We start from the raw sequence: 27,472 nt of genomic DNA on the forward strand, positions 1-27,472 counted from the left end.
TCTGCCGGAAGGCTGCTCCCCGTCTCTATCAACCCGGCTGATTTATCTGACAGCTGTTCCTCGCTTCTACTTATCCAACCTTAGCGGGGCATTTAGAAACGGCTTTTATCTACATAGATTTGCTGTTACCGGGGCCTTTAGGGGACTGTAGGACACCGATACGCTCGTATTGTAAGGGAGGGACTGGCCACACTGAGCAGAGGCAGTTGGTGGGTGTGAAGTCCTGACCCACACTTATTATATTCATTTTACTGAGCTCCACCTATACAGTCCCTCAAAGGGTTAATAACCATCGTCAATAATCAGCTCCATCGTGTAAATAAACAAGTAACTATGTATCGGTGTCCGCCTATACATTAATAAACGTATATTATTCATTAATAATACTATTAATAATAATAAACATATCACGACCAGGCCCTCGACCCCACTACCTGAGTCTGAGCCGCACTCCGCCGCCCTCAAACCATCCACATGGCCACCAAATCCGCCGGAAGTGTCCCACACAGAAAAAGAAATCTCCTTCCGGAACCAATTAGGACGGAACGTCAGCGCGCGGCCTGGCAGGGAAGGGTTTCCGTGTGGCACCCGTGACCCGAGCTCAGCAGACGCAGGCGGAGGCGGTCACGTGATGCAGATCGATTGAATGCGTTTATTCTGCGATGCAGTGACGTAGATGATCAATTAATGATTATTAAACCATTATGGGGGAAAAAAAGGAAGAGTAGTCACTAATAAATGCATAAAAAATGTAATTATTGAAAAAATAGCGAGAACCAGCCTGTTTGGGGGGAAAAGAAGCCCAAATCATCACTAAATGCCTAAAAATAATAATAATTAGAAATTATTAACCGTTTTACGTGGAACAAAGCCATCAATAAATGCATAAAAGTAATGAAAAAATAATGATTATTATCCTATATATTTGGAAAAGGAAAGCCGAAAAATAAATGCATGAAAAGAGTGAAATTACAAAAATAGTGATTATTAACCTGATTTTTGGGAAAGGAAGCAAAAGCCGTCAATAAATGAATAAAAATAGAATTAAAAAAAAAGAAGTCATTAACTTGTTTTAGGGAAGGAATCCAAAGTCACTAATAAATGCATAAAATGCTGAAATTAAAAAATAATAGTGATTATTAAGCTGTTTTTGGGAAAGGAAGCCAAAGCCGTCAATAAATGGCCCAAAAAATAGTGAAATACAAAATAATTATTAGTAAAATAATAATTCATGATAACCGTTTGAAGGGGGAAGGAGGCCAAATGCAGTAAATGCATGAAAAAAAATAATAACGAAATCGTGATTATTATCCCATATTTAAAGAAGGAAAAGAAAGCCGTCTGCATAAAAATAATCGATTAAAAAAATAATAATTAGTGATTATTAACCTGTTTTGCGGAAGAAAACCATCAAAAAAAATGAATGAAAAACAATGAATTATTAAAAAAAAATATTTATATATATATAAAAAATTTATTGCAAACCCCTGTTCCCCTCATCCCCCCGATGCCCCTCTCTGCCCCCTGTCCACCTCACACCTCCCGATGCCCCTCTCTGCCCCTTGTCCACCTTACCCCCCGATGCCCCTCTCTGCCCCCTGTCCACCTCATCCCTCCCGATGCCCCTCTCTGCCCCCTGTCCACCTCATCCCTCCCGATGCCCCTCTCTGCCCCCTGTCCACCTCACCCCTCCCGATGCCCCTCTCTGCCCCTTGTCCACCTCACCCCCCGATGCCCCTCTCTGCCCCCTGTCCACCTCATCCCTCTCTGCCCCCTGTCCACCTCATCCCTCCCGATGCCCCTCTCTGCCCCCTGTCCACCTCACCCCTCCCGATGCCCCTCTCTGCCCCTTGTCCACCTCACCCCCCGATGCCCCTCTCTGCCCCCTGTCCACCTCATCCCTCTCTGCCCCCTGTCCACCTCATGCCTCCCGATGCCCCTCTCTGCCCCGTCCACTTCATCCCTCCCGATGCCCCTGTCTGCCCCGTCCACTTAATCCCTCCAATGCCCCTCTCCTCCCCCCGATGCCCCTCTTTTCTAGGAGGTCAGAATGTTTGCGGGGTATGAGGGGATCCCAGGGTTCTACAGCCCTAAAAGCCCCGATAATGTGTATAGAAACAGCAGGGAACGGCTTTATAAATTAAACGGGGTAAATAAACCCCATTATTCTTCTAGATGACTCACTTTGCAGTTATGGATATAAAAAAGACCCCCAAACGTGTCCAGGCAGGTTCGTGAAATAATTAACGTTGAGTTTAAGGCAAGGAGAGATGCGTCGTATGAAGGATCAGATTGTAATTAATTCAATTAATTAACGTAACCCGACACAAATGGCCCCGTGGCTTTGATGCAGCGTTTATGCTTATAGAAATGTACATTTTATCACATGGTGTCTGTAAACTCCGCTGGCTTTTCTCTCATTCAAATTCACCATATATTTTACTGAAAGGGTGGTGGATCAGTGGAGCAGCCTCCCTGCCAAAGTGGTAGATTAGACGGGTCTAATCTGCCTGCTCCTCTTACTTTGAGGAAAACCTGATTTTATCTAATTTTGTCCCAAAAATCTGCAGACTCGGAGGCCGCAATTTTTGTCAGTCATGTGATATTTTGGGTGACTTTCCCGGCTCAAACACCGCACTGAGCTGATGCTTTATGGCGATGCTAATGACGTCCGTTCCTCCATAGACTTTCATTAGACACAGAGTCCGACTGGGTGATCAAGACTGAGCCATTCTATTGTTCCCCACTGACAGTATGATAAGGAGTCCGGGGGGGGGGGGGGTGTCTAGTAGATTGGGGCTCCGATAACAGAGTGGCTGATATGCAGCTGCCTGAAAACATTATATAATGGGGGGGGGGAATACCAGGAGTAAAATTTGTGAATTTCCACTTTAACTTTATAGGATTTTCTTAACTATTCGGAGCTGTGAGCTTAAAAACGCAGGATTTGGGAAAGCTTTAAGAAGCTTTCTCCAAGGACCCAAGAGTGCACGATTTCAAACCAATTTTATAACATATTAAGCCGTTTATTAAAAAACTATCATTCCAAAGTACATTAGTAAAGAGTGCGTTAGGGTGCACCAAGCAACATGCAGTAATTGGGAAAAAAATATACAAAAAAAATAAAATATCTGTATAAAAATTAAAATATCCAAAAAAGGACCTCCCAAGCCGTCGGCAGGACGTGGACAATTTTCATGGAGAGGTTTGTATTTTCATTCAAAGTGCAGCTGGAGCGTATTTTACTGGACAAAGTAAAGCAAATCTTCCGTTTTGGTGGGACAGTCATCAACGATATCGGCCCAGAAGGACTGCATCTCCTCCAGCATCTCTTCCAGGGAACAGTCCTCTGTTTGGCCGGAAGAAGACTCCACCGGGTTGCTTGATGCGAAGGTGCATCCAGATCGGCCTTTCTCCTGGACACCGGTGGTACCGGGATGCTGGGTGGTGGATGCCGGCTGGTTGAGGACATTATACGGCTGTAGGTGACCACTGGATGGTCCTAGTGGGCCTGCAGATACCATCTGCCTGCTGGGCGCGACGTAGTTCGTACAGCTCCGTGGGACATGAGGACCCGTCGCGTCGGTCACACGGAAGTGGTTGAGCTGAAACAACTGAGCTGAGCCCATGTAGCCGAGTTTGCCTTTCTCGATGTCCTCCACTTTAAACTTGGACTTTGTGGTCCGGCTGATGCGAGGAACGTAATGAAACGGAGGGCGTTCCATGTGTTCTGTCATATCGTCCTCATCCTGCTTTTTCTTCGACTTGTTCTTCCTCGCTCTCTTGTTCTGAAACCAAACCTACAGAAGAACAGAGATGTTATCTGTCAGACATATAACAAGAAGGTGGTCTGGAGTCATTAATGGCCTCCATCATTGACCCTATCTTGAGGAACCATATGAGGTCGTCTACGGTGGGACATGTTGAGGGACTCAGTTTAGGAACAAAGTGCCTATTCCAATAACTTGTAAGAAGACACGGTGGGTTCCTACGTCGAGTCTTTAGTCAACAAATTACTAACAATGACGTGACAAGAAGGTTAGGCGAGGACATCAGCGGTGAGTCTCCTACATACCTGGATTCTGGATTCGTGGACCCCCGTGAGGAGCGACAGTTTTTCCCTCAACTTGATGCCTGGATAAGGGTTTGTGTTAAACGTTCTGTGCAGAAGGTCCAGGTGGGCTCTGCTGTACACAGTCCGTTTCCTCCTGACCTTCACGGCCCCAACGCCAGCTGTCTTCTCCATATATACATCTGCGATAAAGACAACGGGTCATGTGATTTATTTTTTTATAATATATTTTAACTAATTCTAGATTTTTTTTTTTTAAATAGAATTTTAATAATACGGGAAATGATGCAAAAAACCATAAACTCGGTTTATGAGGACCTTTCCGACATGTCAGATGGGATCGGATTAGAATTATTTTTAGAAAATAGATTTTTAAATAGAAAAAAAAATATTCTTAAAGATTTTAGCTCAGAATTCTCTCTTCTATTCAATAAAACAATTTATATTAAGAAACAAAAATTGCACCCAAAGTGATTTTTTTTCCAATTTCCCCTAAAAAAGTTGTAATAAATAATAAAATATAAATTAGAGAGGATTTTTTTTCTCGGCAGACCAGCATCCTACCCTATTGGAAATGATATTCGCATTTTTAAATTTACTTTAATTCCCTGGATATTTGACAAAATTAAAAAATAATGTCATTTTCACTCATTCGTCAAATTTTTAAGCAGAATATTAATTTATTTAAAGTTATTTAATTAAAAAAATAACTAATATAGTTTTGTTGGCTTCGAGAAATCACAAAATCAAGCCGCCCGTCTTCTACTTACCCCCCATCGATGCCCTGGTCACCTCCATCCTCAAGGCTTCTCTTCCAGATCCTCCCAGTAGACGTGTCCTCCACCAGCAACCTCTTGGGACTGGAGAAGACATGTTGCGGCTCACTATATAGCCAGGCGCTTCTATGCAAATGGCGTTTCTTTTAAGACGAGGCGTCTTGAGATGACTTGAGGAGGGTCCTTCGGGTCAGAAAGCCAAGGATGTCTAGCAACCCGACGTAATACGCATAATAAAAAGGAGCTACCTCCAAACTCCTTCCTGTGGAGGCTGACACCCCAATCCACATCTTCAAAGGATTAACAATATGTACGGATAGACAATTAAATACACATTAAAAGAGGGGCTTTTTTGCTCTTTCTATTTGGTATAAATTTGCTATATTATTACCGTATATTATATTATAATATGGGATTTTTAAATTAATTTAATAATAATAGTTAAATTTTTATTTATTTTTATTATTTTAATAATTAATTTTTATTTTTTTATTTATTTTAATTGAAAAAAAAAAAAAAAGATTTTTTTCCATTGGCTATTTCGAAAAGAGAAAAATTCGACAGCGGACAAAATGAATTTTAGCCGCCCCGCAATATCACTCCTCGCTGTCAACGCGGCGGAGAGGTTAAATGGGAATATATAAACGCCGACGGCCAAATATTTTCAGAGAATATTTACTGCAAACAAATAGAATGTTTACTTACGTGTTTAATTTATTATTAGTGGGTTTTTTTTTCCTGCTGCTAATTACTCCAGGCCAACGTAATGACTTAGCCCCGCTGCCAGGTAATTAGTAAAAATTTAAAGTAAATCATTGCGGTTTTATTAACTATATATATAAGATTTTTAATATGATATCACTGAAAGCTGATGAAAATGTGTTGTTCCAAATGATATTTTTAATTGATTTGGAGAAATATTTTGCTTAATTTTAAAATATTTAATATATATATAATATATATATATATATATATATATAAACATTATATATATATATATATATATATAAATATATAAAAATATTATACATATAAATAAATATATAAAAATAATGGTAGATAAGTGGGACAGTCTCCCAGCAGAGGTGGTAGAGGGTAATACAGTGAGGGTATTAAACATGCATGGGATAGACATACGGCTCCTGAATCTAAGACGAGACCAACGACTGATTAAGGTTTGAATCTTTAATGCAGGAAACACTGGCGGACTAGACCAGTGCCGAATGAGTCTGATTTGCCCCAAATTCTAGGTTTTTATGATTAAAAAATGCGTATGGCCCAGGACGGACGTAGATCAGCCGTTAGGAAGTCGTTACAGGTCCTCGAAACCTGTCTGAGCTCTTAATGTATTGAATTGGAAATGAGTTTCTGATCGCAGGGCGATTATTGAGACTGTAAAGAAAAAAGCCCCATTCTGGGAAGATGCGGATTGCAGGAGGTGCGCTACACAGAGGTGAAAGGACATATGGAGGGGACGCGATGCTCGGCTGCCGGGGTGTGATGACCTCATCATAACCTCAAAATAACTGGCGGGGGGGGTCGTGATGGGCACACAAGAGGTTAATATAAGTCTGGTAGTCCAGCCTGTCCCGGATACTGATATATAGGTTAAAAAAAAGTAAAAAGAAATAAAAAGAATAATAAAAAAGAAAATAGTAAACTTTACAGGACAATCAAAGGAAATAGTTAGAAATGAGACGAGGTTTTTTTATTTGTAATTGAGGTCGGCTTATAAAAAACCTCAAGCCTCTTAAGCTACTAATTATTAATTAGTATTAATAATCATTAATTTGTAATAAAAAGAATACGCTATAGGGTGATACGTAAGGGATGGATATGTATGGAATCAGGGAGATGTTGTTGGCGAACATAAACGTCTAATTTGTGCGGGTTCATCACAACACGGTACTGAAAACCCTTGGCACTGAAGGGTTTAAATCCCCTTCACTCTATCAGCCTCCACCACGTCTGCTGGGAGGCCGTTCCACTCATCCACCACCCTCTCAGTAAAGTAAATCAGCCTTTTGCACCGGGACCCCGTCCTGACGGCAACAATGTATCGAGAGCAGGAAGTGCACCTTCTACGAGAATGAATGGGAAGCCTTGTGATGTAGGCAGTGAAAGTTGACCCTGATTGGCTGGCACGCTGAATCCCTGCTGCCGGCCAATCGGTGGACTCCGCCTGGCTGGTCACATGACTGCAACTGGCTGACAGAGTGTGTGTGTGTGTGTGTGTGTGTGAGTGCTGGCAGCTCATTGTTACCCCAGGCATGGCATCGGCTGCTGCGGCTGCCTCCTACTTCCGTAGGGCAAGCCTCTTCTGGATGGCTCTCATCACCCTGTCCATGGGCTTCTTCACCGTAAGTGGGGCAGGGGGCCAGCAGGGGCCACAGGGAGGGCTTCTAGCTGTATGCATGCTATGCTGGACCCGTATAGGCGGCACGTAGCAAATCATATCCATATGACGTTAAAAACTGAATATTTAAAGAAAAATAGTTTTTAAAAAAAGCATTTTGAGAAAGGAGTAGCGTGCATTTCAGCGTTATATAGCTATACATCGCTCTCTCATATATATATATATATATATCCCCATAAACACCCCACACCATATGCATATATAATTAACTCCATCCACCCTTGTAGCACCGCTTTTGTAATGTTACCCCTGTCAAACCTGCGTGCCATATTCTCCTATTTTGACATTTCACCCATGGCAGTTTTTGGGGTTTTTTTAAATGTATTCATTTTTATATATTTTATTTTTAGATAATTAATTTTATTTTTATATATTTCATTTTTATTTATTTTTATTTTTATATAATACATTTTTATTTAATTTTTATATATTTAATATTCTTTCATATATATATTTTATTTTTATTTAATTTTTATAAAAAAAAATTTTTATATAATTCATTTTTATATATTTATATTTAAAAAAAAAAATGTTTTACTGTTTTTTCAGTGGACCGTTTTCTTCCCTGAACAAATCCCTTACGAGAAGCTGGGACCCTTCGGATCGTTCGTCCAGTACTTGGTGAAGAATCATTATGGCGTGATGTACCATGGGTAAGCTGGAGAGGGATATTTAAGTAGACCCCACTACGGGGTAGTCAGTTGGCCCGGAGACCACAATTCCCATCATCCATAAACCAATTTGGCCACCATATCTATCTCTGGGAGCAGTATTTAGAGTGAAGAAATACTTCTCTGGCTTCTCCAGACCACAACGAGGGGTTAATGTTTGCCAAATAATGTGTAAGCTCTGCCGGTTGTACTTTGGTCTCCGCAGAATCAGATCTGAACTTTGGAAAAGAACTCTATATATAACCTATATATATATATATATATATATATATATATATATATATATAAAACGCATAACTCCCGCAGGAAATTCCGCTGCCCCTTTAAATCTGGATTTAGTGGATAATCCCCAAATAGAACTTATTTATTATTATTATTACCTTTTTTTTTATTATTATTTTTATTATTATTATTGCTATTATTATTAGTATTTTGGCTTCCAAAGATTCTTCCCGTATGACTTCAGAAAGAAAACCCGGGTTAAAGAGACGGAGATATTCCGAATAACATGAGAATGGAGGGTTTTTACTTTACTGAGAGGGTAGTAGATAAGTGCAACAGCCTCCCAGCAGGAGTGGTAGAGGCCAGTACGTTGAGGGGACATAAACATGCGCGGGATAGGCATACGGCTCCTGAAAACCATCATCAGTCACCTCGGCACCAGACTGTTCTCAACTCTGACGTTATCTCAGACTGCGAGGAACTCCATCAGGACTTTATCTGACTGCACAAAGGTCTCTTTCTGAAACGGGTAGCCGGTCCTGTCTAAAAACAAATACGGACAGAGGTTAAGCACACGGGGGGCTTGACTTACCGGTCTGTTGTTACAGGTTTTGGGTGGCATGGATCATACACCTGCTGGAGGCCCTCTACAGCATGCGGCTCTGCAGGTCAGTAAACGACTCCATACGCCGAGGATATTAATAAATGTATGTATTATTATTTTAATTAGATTTAATTAATTTGTGTGCTTATTTTTTTTGTATTGCTTGTTTTAATCCGTGAACAGCATTGCATGGGTTAATTTAGCGCATAGAGCCGGGGAATAGAGGATGTAGGGAAACACGGAACGCGTCAATTAATCAAATATCATTTAATTTTTAATTTTTTTTTTTTTTTTTTTTTAATTGTCATAAAAAAATGAAAATATCGAAACTATTTTTTTATAATTATTTTAATTTGTTGGGTTTTTAATTATATTTTAAAAATTTAAATAGAGGATTTAAATTGACCGTCTGCATATGGTGGCTGGAGTGCCCCTTTCAATCTTTTTTTTTTTTAATTCTTTTTTATTTAATTTTTTTTTAAGCGTGTAACAGTTCAAGGAGGTTAAAAAGTACAAATATTGGTCGGGAGGGCGGAGATAAAGTTACTTTTAGGTCCTTTTGACGAGGCGTTAACCAGTTGCTGGTAATGCCGGTGGTGGCCAGCAGAGGGAGCCCAAACACCGACAGCAGAGTCTGGCCCATCTATACCTTGCAGAACTCAAAAGCAGTTCTGTGTACCAAGTTAACCCATTAAATACCGCTGGCAGATTACCATGGAAGAAGCCTTCTTAACTTCCTTAGGAGGATTATTTCTCCCCATTAAGTAAGTCCTCTTATTATATGTAAACTTTACAACAAAGATTTTTTGTTTTTGAATAAAACCTCAAAAGTCTCCATTTTTCACACACCTTCCAGATCGTATGGGGTTTATTCGCTTAAAGGTGAAACGCTCGGCTGCACCCCTTATTGCACGCAGTGGTCTTCTGCAAATTCTCCAGACACCAGTTTTTATTTTGTGCCGTCCGGCAATCGAGTAGTTAAACGCGAAAGAGCGCGACGGCTTCAGTGTTCACTTTCCCTGTCGTTTTCATTTCGTATTTCTGTTGTGGTTTCCACGGCAACCCAGCGATCCTGTGGAACAATCAACGCGAATTTGGAAGATTCTTGAATTTCCGTGCCGTTATGTAATATTCTGGTGCCGTCTAGGGGATGGCTATTTTTTTTTAGTTTTTTTATTATTATTTTTTTTTGTTTGTTTTTTTTCTACGGGGATAACAAAAGCTTTATTAAAGTTCAGAAAAAAATAAAAGGAAATTTTAGGAACCCGGGTAATATATGCAATTTTCATTTTTTTTTTTGTTCATTTAAAACTAAAAAAAATAAATGAAATAACAATCTTAAAAAAAAACCCAAAAACTTTTCAGAACCTGAACCAATATCACGTTTTTTTAAATATAAATATTACTATTTATTGATTATAAGATTTATATATATAATTTTTATTATTTATTTACTGATTATTACACCGCTATCAAAATTATTGCCAGCGGGGGTTATTTATTTAAAAAAAAAAATAGACCAAGAAAAAAAAATCTCCTGTAAATGGTTCAATTAGACCATTTTTCAGAATCTGAATATATAGAATTTTTGTAGAAATATATATATATTTTTTTTTTATTATTATTTTTTTTAATTCTTTTACATAATTCGTTATGGGCCGCATGGGCTTATTAGGGGAGTCGGGAACATTTAAATGTTGCCAACCCAGCACTGACACAGTTAAGGGCTGCCATTGACTCTTTCTGTGCCCACTCGCTCGCCTTAGAGGGAACTCTTTTTTGAGATCAGAGGCCCCGCCGGCAAATAGCTTTAAATCACTTCGCCGACCCTCCTTGAGAATGAGTTCCCGCTGTTAATTTCTACCTCTGCGCTTCTCTGCTTTTTCCTCCCCAGTTCCAAAGGAATCAAGGATTCGGGCGCTAGAACCAAATGGCTCCTCCAGACCTTTCTCTTCGGGGCGGCGTCGCTCCTGTTGCTGATCGCGTACAAGCCGTCGCCATCGAAGAAACGCAGATAAGAGACCACCCCGACGACAGTCTGATTAACTCTTTCAGAGACAGACGGTTATACAGCATATAAATCGACAACAGGATTTTTTGGGGTTAGAAAACCTCTTTTTTCATCACTTTTGGTTAAAAATTATTCTCCAGGTGGACTTCTCCGCCCTCCTCTGCACTGTTATACGTTTGAATTCAGGGTTAATAACCGACAAACAAAACTGCAACGCTGTGACCTCATTTTAGACTGGGACCGGTTTGTCTTAAAAGGGACACTGCGCGGCCCTGGGGCCGGAGCCCGGTCCCACCGCACAGGTAATGGTTTTTAAGAATAAAATTCAGAACCGATGAACTATTTGACGTTCTTTCCAACCATAATATCCTCCGAGAAGGTGTTATTGGGTCATAACAGTGGATAACGGCAGTTTTATATATTTTTTTAGACTGATAGATGAGGGAGGTGGGTGGGGTTTGTTCAAAGGGGGTGTGGCCAGTCTTTATTGTAGGCAGGGTCAACCCCAGGTGGGGCGGAGTCGAGCAAGAAGTGGGAGGACTTAAAGGTGTTTTGATTACGCCGCTTCAGGCACTCGATCAAAATGCCCAGGCTGAAAGACTTTGTTGCCATAGCAGCAGAAAAACCTTACACAATTGAATTAATAGACTCATCGCGAGTCAAAAAGAGGGGCGTCAGTGGAGGGAAGGAAAGCGCCACAAACACCAATACGCCTCCCAGCAAAGTATTGTTTTATTGGATAAGCATGCGCAGCCTGCGCTCCTCATTAATTCAGGCTCTAGATGAGCACACTGTTTAACCCTTTCTAAGCCTCAAAAATGGAGTTATGAGTTAAAGCGTCTTTGCTAGTCTTTTAGGACCAGATAAGGTGAGCGCGTCGTGCCCGGCTACCCCCTCCCCCCCTTCGGCAGTGAAGTGGTTAAGGCTTTATTGCATCATCCGTCGCCCAGCCGCTTCGGTCACTGGGAGATCCATTGCGCGGCTGGGTATTTCTCCGAGAGGGTGTTTCTCAGCTGCGTGGCGTGCGTTTTATCTCTCGTCTCCACGACACAAGTTACCTGCGAATAAAAGGAAATAAAATATATATATATATTTCTAATTAAAAACTTCATATTTTAATATTTAACCTTGAAAAAAGCTTAAAAGTTACAAAATCAATATTAATTTTAACAGAAAAATTTTAATAATATATTTTTTTTCCACCCCATGGTTTCTTGTGGGGGTTTTTAAATTAAAAAAATATAAAACGGTAAACTGCGAACACGATTTTTAAATTAATATTTAATCATATATATAAAAAAAAAAACTAATATATTTTAATTAAAAAAACTGGAAACGAATTAAAATTCATAGAACACTCAACATAAATGGGGAAAAAAGTCTACGCAGTTTTGATCCTATTTGCAATTAAAAATAATTTATATGCATGTTTTTAATGAAAAAAAAAATATGGTAAAATGCAAACATAATTTTGAATCTAATAAAAATATTAAAGAAATAATAAAATGAAGGTGGAACCCCAAAAGTTACTAAATCTTAAAAAATATTAGGAAAGAACCCAACACGTTTCACCCCAGTGAACAGCACAGTTGTCTAGCCCCCCCCCGTTTCTCCTGCTGTCTTGGTCTCGTCTTAGATTCAGGAGCTGTATGTTTAAATCCCCCGCCCACTCTATTACCCGCTACCACCTCTGCTGGGAGGCCGTTCCACTTATCTTCCGCCTTCTCAGTGACGTAAAACTTTCTTACATTATAATATTGATTCTTTATTCATGTTTTTGAGTTTTTGTACATATTCCCGGGCCCCAAACTATCCCTTTACATCTGATCTGATGACCGCGGGGTTAGCGTGAGTGCGGATCTGTATACAGCATGAGGTCATTCTGCAGGAACGCTTTGTTCATTTGCTGATTACAGACGTCATATCCTTAGGGAAAAACATTTTTTTTAGGGGGGGGGGGTGATAATGATGATCAATGCCAGATGCAGTTCTCATTCCTGTTTCGTTCTTGTCCAGTTCTAGAACGCTACATATTTTTTTATTTAGTTATTAAATCTCCGAGGCAGGACCGTCTGTTCTAGAATAAATAAAGGAGAAATAAACAAAACACAAAAAAAAAAAGTGAAAATCTTTCCTCACCCACCATCCAAGGCGGAAAATATGTAACAAAACGTCAGGATTGAGTAGAATACTGGGCTTCGTAAGAATTGCAAATTTATAGAATTTTGGTAAATTCGGTGACTTGTATGAAGCCACAAAACCGAGGCCAGACCCCCCCCCCACGAATCGGACGAAAACAGAGCAAAAAAAATTCCTCCGAAATGCGTGGGTCTCACACGCTTTCTAAATGTTTCCCTACGTTCTCTGCCGATCACTTCTGCATCTTTCTTACATCTTCTATCTTCGTCCGCATCTCTGCGGACATAACTCGGCGGGAACGTCTGCCAAAATGGCGGCCCTTCCAGTGACATCCTGTCTCTCTCCGATCCCCCAAGAAGAAGAAGATGTGGAAGTGGTCGGCGGAGAAGGTGAGAGAGTGTGAGTAAGCGGCCGAGAGCGTAAGTAAGAGTGCACGTGGGCTCCGGCCAACGAATTTCATTCCTAAATTCAAAATGGCCCCCGCATTTTTGGTGGAAGCGAATGGGCAGGGAATTAAATTTGTTGCCCGAAAATGAACGGGCCCAAAAGGAACATAAAAATTGGTCCAAAACGTTTTTGGCCCGTTTGCACGTCTAGTAGATATCCCACAGCATCTGCCCCCAATAAAGACATAGCTGGGGTTAAAGTATGCATAGTTACCTCTCTTTCCCATAATCCCTCAGTGCAGACGGCATTGAAATCCTCCTGTCAGCCCAAGCAGGAAGTTGTAAGCCACTTCCTGTTCTCTCCCCGCGTTGTTTTAGCGGACGGCGCATGAGCCTCTAGCGCTAGAGATTGTTTCCAGGGCAACGGACCGGTTAACACCATGTGATGGGGCGGAAGGCTGGTCCTGCTCAACTGGAAATAAAATTTTTTCTAATAATTTAAGAAAAAGTGCTAATATAAAGACAAAATCTCCTATTTTCGAGGATAGCTCATTCACCAAAATGAATAATGTGGCCAAAAATTACGCAATACGTAAGTGTTTAGTAATCGGCTTGTTCCATTAAAGCATGGATTACATTTTTATCCCCCCCCTCCCTTCCCCAGACAGGGTAATCGGCTGCCATTAGAGGCCGCATTGTTTTCCTCAAAGAAGAGATAACTTAAATTCTTGGGTAATGACTGCCCCAGAAATCGAGGAGTTAAGTCACGTTATTTTATTTGGTTACGATAATGAGAACCATTTGTGAATCCAACAGCAAATTCTCTGCCCGAAGGGAAAAAACGAGAACGAGTATTAAAAAGTCGAAAGGTTGGAAGGCCAGGGGCCAGAAATGTGACGGCGTCCTGTGATGATTCACGACTTGGCACCTCGATCGTAGTGTGTTGGGAAGATCACCAAGTTCTGTGTTGTTTTCAACAGAGCCTCATGGTATTTGTAGTCTGATCATGATGATAAATGCCAGAAGATTATTATCTATGGTCTATTATCTGTGGCCATGTTACCTCCATCACTTCTAGACCAGTGAACATCAAGAAGGTCTTGGAGAATATTGGTGAAGACCTGATGAAGTCTTGATAAGTTAGATTGTCCATAAGGACTCAGGTTGAAAACCATCCGGTAAGGACCATCGAAAAGCCCAGGCTATCAACATATATTTCTTATTTTAGGTTCTCAGGTATATTGAGGACCTTCCACATCCATATATTCATCTCCCAGTTAGAGAACCAATGGACAACCAGCCACAGCTGAAGGACATCAGCCGGAGGTTCTTGAATGTTCCTCTATCTACGTTTTGTTAGGTCTACTTAGAAACTCACCCACCTACAACATTTTTATGTTTTTCGACTGAAATATTGCAAGAGGAGAGAAGTAGCAGCTTTTCCATGTTTCATCTATCCTGACCAGCCTGTCGAGTTCATGGATAAGAAACGCACTCCAGATTTAATGTTTAGTATCGCTTCTGCACTCTATCACTCACGCAACCACTTCGTAAACAGAAGTAAACAATTCTGAACCCAAGGAGCTCGTATTCCTTGTAATCTAATCCAAAGCAACATGGCTAATCCGTATTCGTGTCTCTTACCTCTAGAGTGAAAAGATCTGTATTCGGAAAAATGTTTTCTTTCCGCATGTCCAGTACCCTGAAATAAATTAGAAATTAGATTATCGATTTGACCTATATCTGCACCAAACATTTATGAGCTATTGTGTGTTTCAGAGTCCTGACCCTCCAATTATGTTGGTAAGGGATTTGGTCTTCAAATAACCAGTAAGACTGTTCTCGATATTATAATACAGCAAATCGAGGAATGGTTTCCTCGAAAAACCAGACTAATAGATTTGAAGGCCCCGGAGCACATCTTATGACACCCTTGGACTTTAGAAAGTACCCTTGGCTAAGGGACGCTGAACGCATTGTGACCCTGGAGGCCTTGCTCCATCAGAACTGTGGATAATATGACCTTAGACCTTTAGGAGGGTGAGGTCCATGTCTCGGGCAGCCACCCAGGACCTGCTGGTGCAACGATACTGGAGAACATAGAGAAGAAGCTAACTACTAAAGTCAGTGCTAATAATTCTAAGATCTCTTATGAACTAACATTGATGCTTCTCTGTTTTTCGGAGAACAGATGTTCTGAAGGCACTTAGGGGCAAGAAAAACAGTGTACCCTACATATGGGAAATATGGACTTGAGAGACAGGAGATGACCTTTTTTTCAGACATCATTAAACCCTAAAATGTACGTGTGAATAAAGGTGACAACGAATGCAGAAAGGAGGCGTGTGTGGTTTCCCTGGACAGTCACCTGGCTTCTTCTCGCCCGATGGCTTCCATGAGCTTGGTGATTTCCGAAGGAAAGTCAGGAAGCACGATGGAGAATTTGCAAACTCTATGGTCCAAGACCAGAGCTCGATCCAGGCAGTGACGCAGTAAAGGCAAAGGCAGATTAGCACTGCACACGACAACGCCTACCCTGAGGGGAAAAAAATCGAGGTTGGGTCAGCACATCAGAAGTCAAAAAGATTGAGGACATCATAAGAGCTACGATGACCTGTATATAGTCAGGTTTGGATAATCTCCATGATCACTTGTCTTACTTTTTCCCTTTGAGGTCTGGCAGTGCCCCCGCTATCAGAGCGGCCAGTCCCATGGAGCCCTCAGCGTCGGCCGTCACCCGCTCATATTCTAACAACCTCAGCATGGCCAGAAGAACGTCCTCCTCTCTGAAAATCAATAACCCCAAAAACATGAAACTGACCAAAACCACCAGTCACTCAGCAGCGCATGCGTCATCTGTAGTCTTAGTGGGACAACTTTGTGGACGTTTCGAAATCTCGCCGGTCAAGCAGATTAGTGGAAGGAAACAATACAAATTATGTTATATGTTATAAAACCTACCTCACCGAGATCACCTTATCTACAAGCTTCTTCGTTAACTTCAAGGTGTTGCCACCAAAAGATGGTCCACCCAGCTCTGGAACACAGATTGGAAGAAACTGGAGCGTAGAACTAGCCAGGAACACAGGTTTAGAACAAAGAAACATGGATTTGTGATGGCGGGACAGCCAAGTGGACATTTTTCTCTGCCTATACATTCTAGAACTTTGTGATATTATTTTTTTAGTTAGGTTTCAGTTCTTTTTTTTAAGTTCCGATTCCTTCTTTCTTCCCTGTTTGTAAATATTAAAGTTTGTGAAATTCTGTCCACTCTGTTAATTTATAATTTTTAGAAAGTCTTGACGGGATTTTTAAAAATAAGTGGTTTTTTTTTACCTCCATACAACGGGTGCGTGATCCAGTCGTGTTCTGTCATGCAGTGTCCAATTTTCAAAGACTCTTGTACGATGGGAAATTTTGCGCTCTCTACGCCCTAGAGAAAAATGTATAAATAATAATTGTAAAAATAAGTCAATAAAAAAAATAATAATAATAATAATATATTTATGAATTAAATCATTAATATATTATATTATTAATCTTAATAATAATTACATTATTATAATTAAAAATAAAATGAATATAGGACATTGTGTGCTCGTGTTTGTTTAACTCCAGCATCTGAAAATATTTTAATGTATGTCCAGACAGGGGTTAACTATGAGAATCACTTGGAGGAACATCCTGATCCAAATCTAATGAAAAATCCCTTTTTTTAACGACTCCCAATGATCAGACTTCAAGAGGCTTTTGAAGCAATCAATAGGTATCCATCAAGTTGGACATCACAAGTTTTGATGGAAAAGAACTCTCACTATTCACCTAACTGATCCTGAAAGCTTAATGTGATCTTACTCAGTGGATTATGGTCACTAAATGGATTATGAGAAGAACAAAAGTTTTGCCCAAGCAACCAAGTGTCGCATCTTCAAAATGGACCTTTAGCGTGACACCCGCGTCATCCTAAACAAAGAGCGTGGTGTGAGTGAAGTAAAGGAACTTACAATCACTGAGATTTTGGGGTTCAGGTGCTTCAGAGCAGCGGCTGACGCAGCCAGCAGACCACAATGTCCACCAGCAGGGAATATGACGACGTCTAAGCCAGGCATCTGCTCATAGATTTCTAGACCTACAGTTCCGAGACCAGCCAGGTAAGCAGCGCTGTCTTCCCTGGAGAGAGAATGACCAAGTGAAATTAACTTGAAATACCAAAAAAAACCCAACAATTAAACTCAAGCCATACATACTCTTCCATGTAGAGGTAGCCATTCTCTTCGGCCAGCCGCATGGCATGACTCCGAGCATCTCTTGCCGTGGGTCCAAACAATATAACCATGGCACCATAGTCGCGGCACATCTTGACCCGTCCAGGCGATGTCCCAGCAGACATGATTACAAAAGCAGGAATCTGCAGCTCAGAGGCATGAAATGCCACCGCCATCGCAAAGTTACTGTCCGTAGCCACAATCACCCCTTTTTTCTGCTGATCCTGGGGGCGGAGGAGCAGAAACTCAGATCCGTCATTGGTCAAGAACAAGGCCAAAAATAAAATTACCCATTTGAGGATACAGAAGAGTTATAGATTGATATAATAGCGATTCAGATAATCCTACCTCACTTAGTGATGTGAGTAGGTATAACACCCCTCTTTCCTTTACGGACCCTGTGTACTGCAAGAACTCTTTCTTCAGGTAAATGTCCACACCATACTGCTTTGAAATCCTTGAATACTGGAATAGGTCAACAAAAACAATACAAAGACTTTAATTAATGTCCTGGAGGTGTTCCAGAGGGAGGTTCAAAACCCTGAGGAAACCCACCCTACACCGTCTTGGACTGCAGATCTATAATAGATATTATAAAAGCTCCTCCATATCCCACCTCATTATAAAATGTTATTAAATGTTCTTATTACCATGCATGGAGTTTTCTGAACGCCACTCTGAATTTTAAAGGCTGCCGCACTGATGTCCTCAAACCTCAGGAAGTCATTTTTGGGCCGAATGCTTGGCTTGCGATTTTTCGGGGCAGTGGGTTCGCCAGATTCTTTCAGCAGTTCCTCGGCGCTCCCTGCTACGTTCATTTCCCATGTGCTCAGTTCCCCGTTAAAATGTTCTTCCTCCACGAAGCCTTTCAGTCTTTCGGGGTTGATGGCCAATGGACGGGGTCCATTCTGGTCACAGGGCACAAGGCAATTTTTTTGACCCTGATCTTTGCTTGTGAGAGGGGGTTGGTTCTTTTTAGCTGCATTCTTATTACCACTGCAAAAACAAAAAAACACCACAGAGAAGCCGTGCCTCAACAAACGTCCCCATATGATGAAGTTTGAGAACCTGTCCTCTACTATCGTTTACCAGTCTCCTTCCGTGTTCTTCTACACTTGACCCAACAGAACAAGAGTGTTCTCCTGGAATGGGTTCTAACCTAGAACTTTCCATTTTCATCTTCCTGCCAACAGTGGGTTTCAGCATCTCCTCCAAGAAGTCTATCCACCAATTCCACCAATTCAGATGACCAACTGAGGATAGGACATCCCAGAGGAACTCATTGTTGTTTTCAACTGTAGAATTTATATACTGGCCTGATTATATTTGGACATTAAACTCATCAAATACCTTATTAATGGATACACCTAAAGGTCCAATCGGAAACATTTTTAATTGACCACCTATGGTTGGATCCACAACACCATGGATGTCTGTGTTCACCATGCATTAGGAACATAGGGGACAGGTAGACCCAAGCATCTCATGCGTATATAAACATATTCTTCATCTTTTGTGTGCAAAAAATACACACACAGCATGCGCGACAACGATACTCATGATGTGCATTAAAAAGCTGTTAACAAGTTGTTGGATTGTTATGAATCAACACCATGCATTTGCCACACTGTTGTCTAGTCGGTAGACCTGTTGAAGGGGCCAGTATATCAAGCTCATGGGGACAGCCTTTCATAAGTTCCATGTCTTTTTTTGGGTGGTGTGAGAAGCCTGTTTCAGAGCGACATTCCTCTAAAAAGTTAACGTTTTTACAACTTTTCAATTATACAGACATTATTCACTATTCCACCCGTGGTTCTACCTTCTCCTGGACCATACCAATATAGGGTGAAACCTCCTGGCCACCACTGGAGTGGACCATGTCCCTTTTACTTACATAAAAACTATTCTCAAATTTAAGTGGTAATATTTTGGATAAATATTCCTCATTTTGGGGCTGATTAAATCTTCTACACTCCAACAAGCACTCTAATGGTGTTCCTTTTCCAAGTCGAAACTAGGATTCTGGCTCAAAGATCTGTGTCGAATCCATAAAACTTGGCCCTCAATCTTCTTTCATTGAGTGCAGATGGGAATGGAACGTAATCATAATGTGTTTTCTTTGTTTCAGGACCAAGTGTTCAAGAGCTTGATACACAGACCCCCAGAGCGTCTTTGGAGGAACCTGCCAAGGAGACGTGGGGGGGGGGGGGGTTTGGGACACTTAGATAATGAACCTACTTGTCTGAAAACAGCGTCTGGACACAGCTGGAACAGAACAGAAAAGAGCGCGCTATGGGCAGCGTATGACAAGGCATGGCTGATAATACGGTGACGGCACAAAGAAGAATGCAAGATCTGACAACCCCCGTTAATTGTAATGGTGAACTTTGTAATAATTTTAAGGACTTTACACGGAACCAACGCGTTCCACACATTAATCAATAATACTTCATACAACAACATATGTATCGTGTTAAATGTTTCGCAAAAAATGTTTCTGACACGAATGTTAAAAATATTGAAGACACCACCCAACAAGAAGATGAGTTTTGACCTCCATACATCTCCTTCCATCCCCTGTTTACCCTCCATCGATGGAAAGGGGTCTAAACAAATACATGGCTTCCCAGGGGCCACAAGGATGGCTCTATGGGTCCTGCGCAGTGTTTCTACGTGATAGGGTCTACAGAGACGTCTAGCCAAGCCCCATCTGGCTAGAAGTCTCTGTAGACCCTATCACGTTGCATAGAAGGGATGCAGCTGGGTTCAATCCTCAGCTTTGACCCAAAATCAAAACACAAATTTCAGTTATTATTTAGGACTATAAGGGGTCCTTGGAGGGGGGTTGTGATTTTATACCCAGGCTCTAAAGTTTGTGTAGCTTGGTTCCAACTGAAGGCAGCCATATTTGCCAAAATTATGGTTGGCTTAATGTAAAAATAAACCAAATAAAACCAGGTTTTCTAACTTGGATGGCAACTTTGGAAAGGTTGACCATACGGAGCTTGGTGTCCATAATGGTGGGAATTAAAAGAGATGATTGCCATAATTGCGTAAGAAAGCGAAGAGCTGATGGTGATCACAAAAGTGATCTTCAGAGAAAGCCGAGGTATTAGTTCTGAGTGACAGGCGGTGACTTCACTTCGCCATCTTAACCCGAATGCCCTTGTCGAGTTCGAACTAACATGGACTGTACCCAAGAAGCCACGCAAGGAAAAAGTTACCTAAAAAGCACAGCAAAAAGAAACACAACGATGTGAAGCAGGCATCCAACTACTGCCCCCCAGGGAGGGAGAAGACGGGAAGGAGTCGGGGGGACACTGAGGCCTCTAGCACTGTCCATGGCTTCTACGTTGGGAGGACACAGAAGGTTACGGGCTTTCCAACCTGCTCCAGAAAGGATCGGTGTCCTCTTCCGGCTCGGAATCGTCAATGGCGTCTCTTTGGCCTAATCCCTTGGAATACAAAAACTGAATTGCAAAATTCATAATTTTTTTTAAAGAAAATTCCCCCTTTATGTGGATTCTGGTGTAGAGGTGAATAAGCCCCCCCCCCACCTCCTAGTGGGGAAATTTGTCGAGCTTGGTGTCCAGACCACGACACGGCTGATCGGGAGCACAGAGGGTGACTTTGAATGCTGGCTGCAGCTATTTATAGGGATTACAGAACGTGCTAGCCTGTCCCTGCCAATCTAACTCACTCTTGGGATTAGGACATGCTTTGAAGAAGGAGGGTTTGCTTAAACCCCTTAGGAGATTAGTGGACATCTCAACACCGCGGTGTCCTGGTTCGCTAACGGGACAACGTAAGTGAACCATAAGACAGAGGCATCAACCAAGTGCCGTACGTGGTCTTTCCTGACGTCGGAACAGTCCCAAAAGATGGCGGAGTATGCGGTTTCAGCCCCAAAATGAGGGTATAACTCGGGGGTAGAAGGTTCCTACAAGCAGACAACTCTGTTCTTGACACATTTATACAATTCTTTTTGGTGGCAAAGCCACCCTTGTGGCGCCTGGGAAACCATGCATCTGTTTAGACCCCTTTCCATCGATGGAGGGAAAACAGAGGATGTGTGGAGGTCCCAACTCATCTTCTTGTTGGGTATGAGCAAGGCCAGCCCGAGGCCAGCCCTAGCAGCTCGGTTATTTTTCCTTTGAAAATGCCCACTCCATAAATGGTTTGCGTAGTGCCTAAAACCCGACCCCTTCATTAACCCCCGCAGTCACTTGACTAGGGTAAGCGGTACAGGAAATAGAAGAGATGTCATCGAATTCCACATTGTTTCAAAGAGATTCCGGAAAAAGCAGTTCATTGATGGACATGCGTTGACCACTTGCGCATGCACCTGTGTAAGCGATATATAATGAATAAGCTGAGACAAGCTGGTTTTTGGGAAGGATTTTCGCCGTGGCCCCACCACAGGACCCCTCTCTGCCCTTCCTGTGTGCATCACGCGGTAGTTATGTGGGGATTAATAGATGAGGATAACCAGTAGAGAAGGTCCGTGTGACGCGGAATAACAAGAAACAGCCGCCATGGACCGTGAAGAACATAGCAGTATTCCGAGCTTGGAATTCCCACGCTGGATCACGGAGCAGGCATGGACGCGTGCCAGATGTCAGCTCCGGTTTACGGGGGGGGGGGTTCGGTAGGGGAAACCTTGGGAAAGATCGTATGGAGAATAAAAAATAATAATTATTAAAATAACATTATTTTGTAGATATTTTGGTTGGAACCTGTGATGGTCGTCAAGAGAGGAGAAACGAGAGACCATAATCTAACAGTAGGGCGTCAGAGGCTGAGATGGAATGGAAGGACGTTTTACTTTACTGAGAGGGTGGTAGATAAGTGGAACAGCCTCCCAGCCGAGGTGGTAGAGGCTAATAGAGTGAGGGGATTTAAACATGCATGGGATAGACATACGGCTCCTGAATCTAAGACTGATTAAGGTTGGAGTCTTTCCAGCAGGAGAAGCGGGCGAGTAGACAGAAAAGCTTTGGAATGATGTCACGTTGTGACATCATATTGAAACTATCATAAAAAAAAAAAAATCCAGAAAGCTAGTAAAAATATCTACATTTGGTGAAAACAGGATTGAACAAACATATGAGAACATGCGCGATGCCCCTGTGGGATATCTGTGAGAATCTTCTGGTTGAGATTTTTTTTTGGGGGGTTTGTTTGGAGTTCAAATGTCCGTAAAAAAAAGAACATCTGGAAGTTTGTAACCCACCCGAAAATATATACTGTCAGGGATGCTTTACAACAGATATAACCCGCCGCTCAACGTGTGAGAGCTCAGGAGGACTCACATATCTCGGAATGTCTGCTCCGTCCTTTAAAGGGGAATATTTTTTATTTCGAGAATCAGATTAAAAATATATTTTCAGAAATATCGCTCTGTTTACTTTTTTCACCCCGGTTGTAGTTTTTGCCCCATAATATAATGTTTTCAGGCAGCTGCATATCAGCCGTTTGTATGTTCTGACCCCCGATCTACTAAACACCCGACTCCTTATCATACGGCCTGTAGGAAACAATAGAATGTCTCGGTCTTAATTACCCAGCTGGACTGAGCAAGCTAAACAGGGACTCTTGGCAGGTATTTTACCCCGTTAACCCTTTCTAAACAGATGCGTTTCTCATCGTGTTTCCTCAATGGTCCAGCCACCCGTCTTCCCTGTATTTCTCGGACATTCCTAAGGAGAGTGGAAAAGTTTCGTGTTTTTTTTACGGGAAGGATATATTATTTACCGGAGTGCCGGCTATTCTACTTTTTTTGGTTTTGTTTATTTTTTTTTCTCTCGAAAAGCAGATGTGAAGTCACTGAGATGGGATGAGAGTCTGACTTCAGCTGAGCCCCCCCCCCCGTTGGGAGAAGAACTTAGAGTTTGGGTTTTTCGGTAATTGCGTCTGTTTCAAATCAGGGGGGACTGGGTAAGAATTACCGCGGACTTCACGTCAAGTGTGCAGCTGCTTCGAATATGGAGGCCGCGCCCGTCCCTGACATTCCTCTGCCTCGGAGAATAGAGGTTAGGAGGACCCAAAGGAGCTTAGAATCTAGAACTACCACCATCGCCACCTGCTTGCTCGTACCAATTAGTCCAGAACCTTCTGTAATCCTTCATCTAGTTATCCAAACGTTCCGTCCAACACCGTATTACCAGAGGAGTTACATGATCTATCTTGAGACTTTCAAGGTTCCTTTAAGGTTCAAGCCCAGGTTTCTTCTGAGAGGAGCTAGATGATAGGGGGCTGAGGTGGGGAAAAAAGCCAACTTTTTGGGGTTTTCAGGGTTCCCAAAAGATTGGAATTCAAGTTTCTTCTAAGAATAGCTACACACTTGGAGACAGTCTTTCGGGAAATGCCATCCAGGCCACCCTTATGGTTTTCAAGGTTCCTGTAAGGTTGAAGGTCAGGTTTCTTCTGTGAAGAGCTAGATGATTGGAGGCTGAGGTGGAGGAGAACACCATCTAAGCCAACTTTTATGTTTTTAGGGCTTCTTTTAAGGTTGGAACTCAAGTTTCTTCTCACAAGAGCTACACAATCGGAGACTGTCTTTCGGGAAATGCCATCTCAGCCACACTTGGTTTTCAAGGTTCCTGTAAGGTTGAAGGTCAGGTTTCTTCTGTGAAGAGCTAGATGATTGGAGGCTGAGGTGGGGGAGAACACCATCTAAGCCCACTTTTATGTTTTTAGGGCTTCTTTTAAGGTTGGAACTCAAGTTTCTTCTCAGAAGAGCTACACAATCGGAGACTGTCTTTCGGGAAATGCCATCTCAGCCACACTTGGTTTTCAAGGTTCCTGTAAGGTTGGAGGTCAGGTTTCTTATGAGAAGAGTTACGCAATCTGAGGCTATTTTGGGAGAAGCTCCATATAAGCCAACTTTTTAATTTTTTTTAAGCTCCTTTATGGTTGGAACTTAAGTTTCTTCTGGGAAGAGCTAGATGATTATGATTGGACGCCGACATGGGGGAAAGGCATCTAAGATAGCTTTTTGATGTTTTTTTTAAAGGTTGGAACTCAAGTTTTTTAAAGGTTTGGAACCCAACCATGACCATCATAAAGTATTCCTAGGTCAGGGCAGGCAAATTAGCACTGGACAGGGGTCAAAGGCCAGGGCAGGAGGGGTTACGTTTCAGCTTTCCACCAAAAATAAGTTATGGATGGGGGTGCAACTGAAGTCTATCTCACCATTTCGGGATTCTTACCCAAACCAACTGGACATTCATGCCCCGAAACGTGGCTCTTCAAAGAGCTGAAGGCTGAATGCCTCGTATATCAACAGCACCCGGCCAGCGTAACAAGGTGGAAGGTTGCCAAGAACAACCTTGACCTGCGTCAATATTTTCTGATTCGTCCTGATGATGATGACCGTCGGTCATTCCTAGAAGAACCCAAGAGGTTCCTCAACAATATCTACCAACGGGATCTGGAAAGAGAAGGGGGAAAGCAGCGGTGGAATTAGTGGACATGTTTAAGGGCTCCAGGCAGTATTAAGCAGAGTGGCTGTTATCCCCCCCCCCAAAGCACAAGTAGACCGCACCCTGCCTTGTTTCAGAATCAATTCTAAACAGGGATGGGAGATAAAGGTCACCAGTAACACTTCTTCCAGCTGTTGGGAAGAGTGAAGTCAATGAGCTTTTTCCACCACTTGACCTCCCAACCAACCGCCAACCCTCACATTAACCCTTTCATCACTGATCAGCTCCTCCCCAACAAGGTGCCTTCAAACTGTTGACACCTTTCCATAAGGCACGTGAGACCTCAAACCAGTCGCCGGTCTCGTCTTAGATTCAGGAGCCGTACCCCTATCCCATCTATGTTTAATAGTAATACTCTCACTGTATTAGCCTCAACCACCTCTGCTGGGAGGCTGTTCCACTTATCCTCCAATACTTTTGCATATGACATCCGGTGACTTTGGTTTGGAGCTATTGAACACAGGACATCTAGTCGAGCCATGGCAAGGGGTTAAACCAGAGCCTTTTTCTTTTTTTCCTCCCCGGTAGTAATACAGATCTGGCTGTGAAGGGGTTAATATCCTGGATTCTCTTTTTTTTCACCCACTTTTCCTGTAAGGTTAAAGGCGTCCTTTGAATTCCAAGCACGCCCTGCCCGTGTATAAATACAGGGGGGGGGGGGGGCAGGATTTGCTCTGGAGCCCGGCCAGCTTTTCTGGATACGGAGAGCATGTAAAAAAAGAGAGAGGGAGAGAGAGAGAGAGGGGAGCATCTGGCCAGCTTTACGCTCATGTTTTCCCGTCCCCGTCCGATTGTCGTCTCTTCTTAATCCCGAATGCGACGCGCCCGGAGTCGCTCTAAGAGAGTTCTGCGACCCAGCGGAGGTGGGGAATCGGGACGGAATAATTTCTCCCCGACGGATTATTAACCTGAAGCAACAGAATGCACGTTCCTGGTCTCACCGTCGGCTTGTTGCTGATGATGGCGCTCGGTGCTCTTGCAGGTAAGGCTTTCGGAGCGTTAACACTTTAATAGCCCGTCACACACAACAAACGGCTGTAATGAGGGTTGTTATGGAAACCGTGACTGGTCAGGAGGTGGAGGTATTCTGGATGGAGGCACCTGTATTCAAGCAGGGATTCCAGCTGTGATAAAGCAGGGGGAGAAGCACCAATCGGGACGCTCAGATATCATTAAATCAGAGGAGACTATGTGACTCTGAGAATCTGCCCATTCACCCGAGACTGGGGTAAAAACCCTGAGAATCTGCCCCTTCACCCCGAGACTGGGGCAAAAACCCTTAGAATCTGCCCCTTCCCCCCGAGACTGGGGCAAAAACCCTGAGAATCTGCCCCTTCAACCCGAGACTGGGGTAAAAACCCTGAGAATCTGCCCATTCACCCCGAGACTGGGGTAAAAACCCTGAGAATCTGCCCCTTCACCCCGAGACTGGGGTAAAAACCATGAGAATCTGCCCCTTCACCCCGAGACTGGGGTAAAAACCCTGAGAATCTGCCCCTTCACCCCGAGACTGGGGTAAAAACCCTGAGAATCTGCCCCAACACCCCGAGACTGGGGTAAAAAACCCTGAGAATCTGCCTGTTCACCCCAAGAAACGTATTTTGATAAAGAATGAAAGTTAATTCCCAGATCCATTGAGCCGGAATCCAGCTGAGGCTGCAGGGTCTGTGAAAGGGTTAAACCCCCCCCTGACAAACATGGACCCTCGGCTGCTATTTAAGGGTCCCGTTCGCCCTCCTTGTAACTCAGCGCGGCATCAGAAGCGTTCCCCTCCCGGAAATCATTCTTTAATCACGCCAAATGTTTGCCTTGGTCCTCATTTTTGCCGGGAACACTTAATTGTCATGTGACGGGAGTGCATACCGTAACCGCAGGGCCCTGCTCAGGGGAGCTTACAGTCCAGAAGAACGTTGGGGATAAATAGGACATAACTTAATATCTGGACAGTGTAAAGGTTATTCATATGGTGCCGACGCATTTCACCGGGGGAGGCAGCGGAAGTATGAAGACATAACAACACCAACACGTTTCACAGTAAACCACACCGGTGAGGATATAGAGATAGAGAGCATCGTTTATACAGCGCCGACGCGTTTCACAGTAAACCACACCGGTGAGGATATGGAGATAGAGAGCATTATTTATACAGCGCCGACGCGTTTCACAGTAAACCACACCGGTGAGGATATGGAGATAGAGAGCATTATTTATACAGCGCCGACGCGTTTCACAGTAAACCACACCGGTGAGGATATGGAGAGCATTATTTATACAACGCCAACGCGTTTCACAGTAAACCACACCGGTGAGGATATGGAGATAGAGAGCATTATTTATACAGCGCCGACGCGTTTCACAGTAAACCACACCGGTGAGGATATGGAGATAGAGAGCATTATTTATACAGCGCCGACGCGTTTCACAGT

The 27,472-nt window shown here is 42.6% G+C and overlaps 2 protein-coding genes across 2 annotated transcripts; one reads left to right on the forward strand and one right to left on the reverse strand.

Annotated features, from left to right (window-relative positions):
* Window positions 1-3,242: 3,242 nt before the first annotated feature.
* On the reverse strand, window positions 3,243-4,849 carry LOC149278196 (homeobox protein Mix.2-like). The gene is made up of 3 exons (XM_089502231.1): window positions 4,843-4,849; window positions 4,076-4,254; window positions 3,243-3,800 (listed from the first exon to the last, which is right to left on the reverse strand). Exons 1-3 carry the CDS (start codon window positions 4,847-4,849, stop codon window positions 3,243-3,245), a joined length of 744 nt encoding a protein of 247 aa, XP_089358357.1.
* Window positions 4,850-7,118: 2,269 nt separating this feature from the next.
* On the forward strand, window positions 7,119-10,779 carry LOC149278197 (transmembrane protein 254-like). The gene is made up of 4 exons (XM_089502232.1): window positions 7,119-7,208; window positions 7,814-7,917; window positions 8,766-8,825; window positions 10,656-10,779. The coding sequence occupies exons 1-4, from the start codon at window positions 7,119-7,121 to the stop codon at window positions 10,777-10,779; spliced, it is 378 nt and encodes a 125-aa protein (XP_089358358.1).
* The last annotated feature ends 16,693 nt before the right edge of the window (window positions 10,780-27,472 follow it).

This window comes from Sceloporus occidentalis, unplaced genomic scaffold (assembly GCF_023333645.1).
Source record: "Sceloporus occidentalis isolate IW3139 unplaced genomic scaffold, rSceOcc1.0.p SCAF_198, whole genome shotgun sequence".
Taxonomy (NCBI): Eukaryota; Metazoa; Chordata; class Lepidosauria; order Squamata; family Phrynosomatidae; genus Sceloporus; species Sceloporus occidentalis.

Excerpts from the sequence above, each read along its gene's own strand:
- LOC149278197 (XM_089502232.1), top strand. The coding sequence starts at position 7,119 with ATGGCATCGGCTGCTGCGGCTGCCTCCTACTTCCGTAGGGCAAGCCTC. Across the intron at positions 7,209-7,813 it reads TGTCCATGGGCTTCTTCACC|TGGACCGTTTTCTTCCCTGA; the intron begins GTAAGTGGGGCA and ends CTGTTTTTTCAG. Across the intron at positions 7,918-8,765 it reads TATGGCGTGATGTACCATGG|GTTTTGGGTGGCATGGATCA; the intron begins GTAAGCTGGAGA and ends CTGTTGTTACAG.
- LOC149278196 (XM_089502231.1), bottom strand. Across the intron at positions 3,801-4,075 it reads TCCACGAATCCAGAATCCAG|GTTTGGTTTCAGAACAAGAG; the intron begins GTATGTAGGAGA and ends GTTCTTCTGTAG.